Here is a 3,549-nt window from a genome sequence, read left to right as displayed (position 1 = left end):
GTTTCAGCGACCAGAAGCCAAATGCCAAATCAAATAGCCAGCTTCTAGAAGTGGTTTCTAGATGATAAAAGTTATATTTTTGTGCTACAAGCCATCAGAGGAGCTTTTTTTGTTTTTTGGTTAGACGCTGATATGACGGAAATTGCACGCATCCTTCATTTCATTCATTCAAAAGCCAGCCTGAGTAGCCCAAACAGATAGCCCATTCCTATTCTTTTGAGGAAGAAAGGACGATTCGATTTTCTTTAGAGGAAGAAAGGGCCCATCCTTTAGAACAGAAAAGAAGGCCCAGTCCGTACGGTTCAGCAGCTGCCTACAGAATAGGGCCCACTTGAGGCTTCTGTAATAGTCTGTTTCTTTTGTTGAGATGGGCCCCTGAAACATGGTTGAAATTCTAAAACTGCTGGGAGTCGGAACCAGCCCAGCAGATGGATCAAGAAAATCTGTCTCCATTTGGGAAGGAGTTGAGAGTTGTGACCCACACAAGCAGAGAGAAAAGAAAGAAAGAAAAGAAAGGAGGAGTTGACAAATGTACATACACTTTCCTTCTCTGCGAGGCTCTTGAGTTCCAAGTCGATTAGAACAGTAGTTTTACTAGGCTGGCTGCGCTAAAGTTTTGCAACTTGCCGTCTTCGATTTAGTTAGATCTGTGCCCATTCGTCACTGCATATTTCGAAAGACTTTTAGTGCAATGCTACCTGCAGAAGCTTGACATTATCACTTTGTTTCCGTGAAGCTAAAGAACGTACCGTCATCAGTAATGAGGAGCATCTCAAGTGCGACTGTGCAGTTCTCCCTCTAGCCCGCTAGGAAAGATTCAGAAAGTGTAGGCATTTGATCGGCACGGGCGTACGCAGAAAGTGTTAGCCCAAGGGCTGTTCGACGATATGATCTACTAGCAGGTGCATACAATATTACCATTACCATACATGTATGTACATTCGCCGGCCACGCATGTTACGCCCCTCACTCATCGCCTGCTCGGTCTGCGCTTGTGATCCCGTCGTCCGCACATGCGCAACCCAAGCCTGCACACGGCAAGATTCAGTTCAGACCTGGCCTCAAACGGATGCTTTGTTCGCATGAACCCGGTGGATTGCCATGCCTTTAGATTGTTTCCGGATTGTGACGTGCATTGGAGCATGGTTCAAATGGTGGAAGCTGTTCGTGATAGGCGTGCGGCAATCGTGATTTTTTACTTCGATCAAGCTGCATGTCTTTTGGCTGATGAGCACCGGAGATGTACACTGTCGCAGAAGCAGTGTTCATTCTTGAATTGAATCAAGTATACCATTCAGCCATTCACCGTCCGTCAACGGGGTCGATCGACGAACTCGCAACGTAGGCTAAAGCATAACACAAACTGGTAATTCAATCCATCCGTGGACGCAGAAAAAGAATCATAAAGCCTTCAAGGCTTCAAGCAACAAGTCTATCTGTTAGGCTCTGTTATTTGCTCCATGTGTGCAGCTCACCAACACACGTAATCATTTGCTAGCTTATTAAGGCATTATTAAGCCGCGTTGACATCGAGAGCAGCATCAAGGTAGGTGAAGAGGTCAACGGGGACGCCATGGGATGGATCGAGCAAACACTGCTCAGCTCGCCAGCCTGACATTCCATATGGATCGAACGCTAACATGCCATGCCTCTGAAAAATTCCGAGGAACATGCCTTGCTCCCCGCCAGCTTCACTTCAGTACTTCACCATGTGAATATGTGATCATGTACCTCCATGGCTCCATCTCGATCCATCTGCTCATTATATATGCGGAACGACCCAAATCGATCGAGCAAGAACGGCAGCAAAGAACACACCAGCAGATCAGAAACAAGATATGGCAATGGCAATGTCGTCGTCGTCTTGTAAGCATCGCCTTCTAGTGTTGGCGATGCTTGTACTGGCGGCAATGGCGTCTACGAAAGCGGTGGCGGCGTACCTGTACGATGACATCAAGGTCACCTGGGGCTCCGGCTGCAGCTACTTCTACATGGACCAGGACATGGACACGCTCGCGCTCTGCCTCGACCGCTCCAGCGGCTCCGGGTTCAGCTCCAACGGCAGCTACCTCTACGCACGCTACGACATGGACATCAAGCTCGTCGTCAACGACTCCGCCGGCACCGTCGCCACATTCTACGTTAGTCCCCCGGCCGTCACCGCTTGTCTTTAATTTCTCTGGGCGCGGTGACCGCGGTCACCGTGCATAAGATGTTCATATATGTTCTTCAGCTGCATGCGATTTTTGTTCATGGGTGAAACGAACGGAACATCACTGATGCATGCAGCTGATGCCGGACGACGTGCCGTGGGAGTACCACGACGAGGTGGACATGGAGTTCCTCGGCAACGCCACCGGAGAGCCGTACACGCTGCACACCAACGTCTACGTCAACGGCGCCGGCGGCCGCGAGCAGCAGTTCCAGCTCTGGTTCGACCCCACCCAAGACTTCCACACCTACTCCATCGAGTGGAACCCCAAGTACATCATGTAATAAGCATCATCAATTCATCATCTTCGTCTTCGTCATCGTCGATCTCCAATCTCGCTCCTCTCAATCAACACCATTGAATTGCTTGGCAGATTCCTCGTCGACGACACGCCGATCCGGGCGTACAAGAACGACCGGGCGCGCGGCGTGCCGTTCCCGACGTGGCAGAGCATGCGGGCGGAAGGGAGCCTGTGGAACGCCGAGGAGTGGGCCACGCAGGGAGGGCGCGTCAAGACGGACTGGGCGCAGGCGCCCTTCTACGCCTACTACCGCAACTTCCGCGTCACGCCGTGCGTGCCGTCCCCCGGCGTCGCCTGGTGCGGCGACGAGCCGCCGGAGTCGACGTGGTTCGACCAGCGGCTCGACGCGGCGGCGCTGCAGAGAGTGCAGGCGGAGAACATGATCTACGACTACTGCGGGGATCAGAAGCGATTCAACGAAACGGGGTTCCCCGTGGAATGCACCATGGCCTAGATTGACACGTTAAACATTTGTACATTTATTAACTGTTTCATCCTGGATTTGTTGTTATATTCTTTTGGTCATCAATATACTATACAATTTTTATTTTTTAAGAGGTAACGCAATTTTTTGTAAAAAAAAATGGAAGCAAAGTTGTTGTTTTTTTTCTTTTGCAGGATATGTTATTTTCTGTGAGAGTGCCATTTGATCATCGACAGGTTCTGTAGTCTAAGATCTGATCTTCATGCCTCCGATGTGTTTCAATTTTTTAGCATTCTTTGGTTGATCTAAAAACTGCCTAAGATAAATCTTCACGTTTTTCCTTATTTGGTGGAGTCGATTTCGCTTTGAATCGAACTTCCTTCGGTCTTCTATCGGCTTCCGGAATCCTGATATCCTGCGCCTGGTTTTGGTCAACACGGAGTTATCGACGGTCCTTTTCTTTCTCCTCCATCGGCTATCACAACCTTATCCATAGCGGTTGACTCTGGCCAAAAACCAGTGTCAAGAGCATGATGAGACGCCTACTAGGAAGGCAGAGGAGCGAAGCAGCGTACAAGGATGAGGGGAGGGGAGGAGGAGAAGGGAAGGCCG

At 50.0% G+C, this 3,549-nt stretch overlaps 1 protein-coding gene across 1 annotated transcript; it reads left to right on the top strand.

Moving 5' to 3' along the window:
- The first annotated feature begins 1,620 nt into the window (after positions 1-1,620).
- On the top strand, positions 1,621-3,068 carry LOC117861483 (xyloglucan endotransglucosylase protein 7). The gene is made up of 3 exons (XM_034745049.2): positions 1,621-2,141; positions 2,290-2,492; positions 2,586-3,068. Exons 1-3 carry the CDS (start codon positions 1,839-1,841, stop codon positions 2,965-2,967), a joined length of 888 nt encoding a protein of 295 aa, XP_034600940.1. The 5' UTR covers positions 1,621-1,838; the 3' UTR covers positions 2,968-3,068.
- Positions 3,069-3,549: the final 481 nt, after the last annotated feature.

Source organism: Setaria viridis, chromosome 6, assembly GCF_005286985.2.
Source record: "Setaria viridis chromosome 6, Setaria_viridis_v4.0, whole genome shotgun sequence".
NCBI lineage: Eukaryota > Viridiplantae > Streptophyta > Magnoliopsida > Poales > Poaceae > Setaria > Setaria viridis.
Note: the sequence above shows the minus strand (reverse complement) of the source record. Positions and strands in the feature narration are given on the sequence as shown.

What these genes read in the sequence shown, in the direction of transcription:
- LOC117861483 (XM_034745049.2), top strand. Translation starts at nt 1,839, where the DNA reads ATGGCAATGGCAATGTCGTCGTCGTCTTGTAAGCATCGCCTTCTAGTG. An exon ending in GCACCGTCGCCACATTCTAC is followed by an intron (nt 2,142 to 2,289) that starts GTTAGTCCCCCG and finishes TGATGCATGCAG; the next exon opens with CTGATGCCGGACGACGTGCC. An exon ending in TGGAACCCCAAGTACATCAT is followed by an intron (nt 2,493 to 2,585) that starts GTAATAAGCATC and finishes ATTGCTTGGCAG; the next exon opens with ATTCCTCGTCGACGACACGC.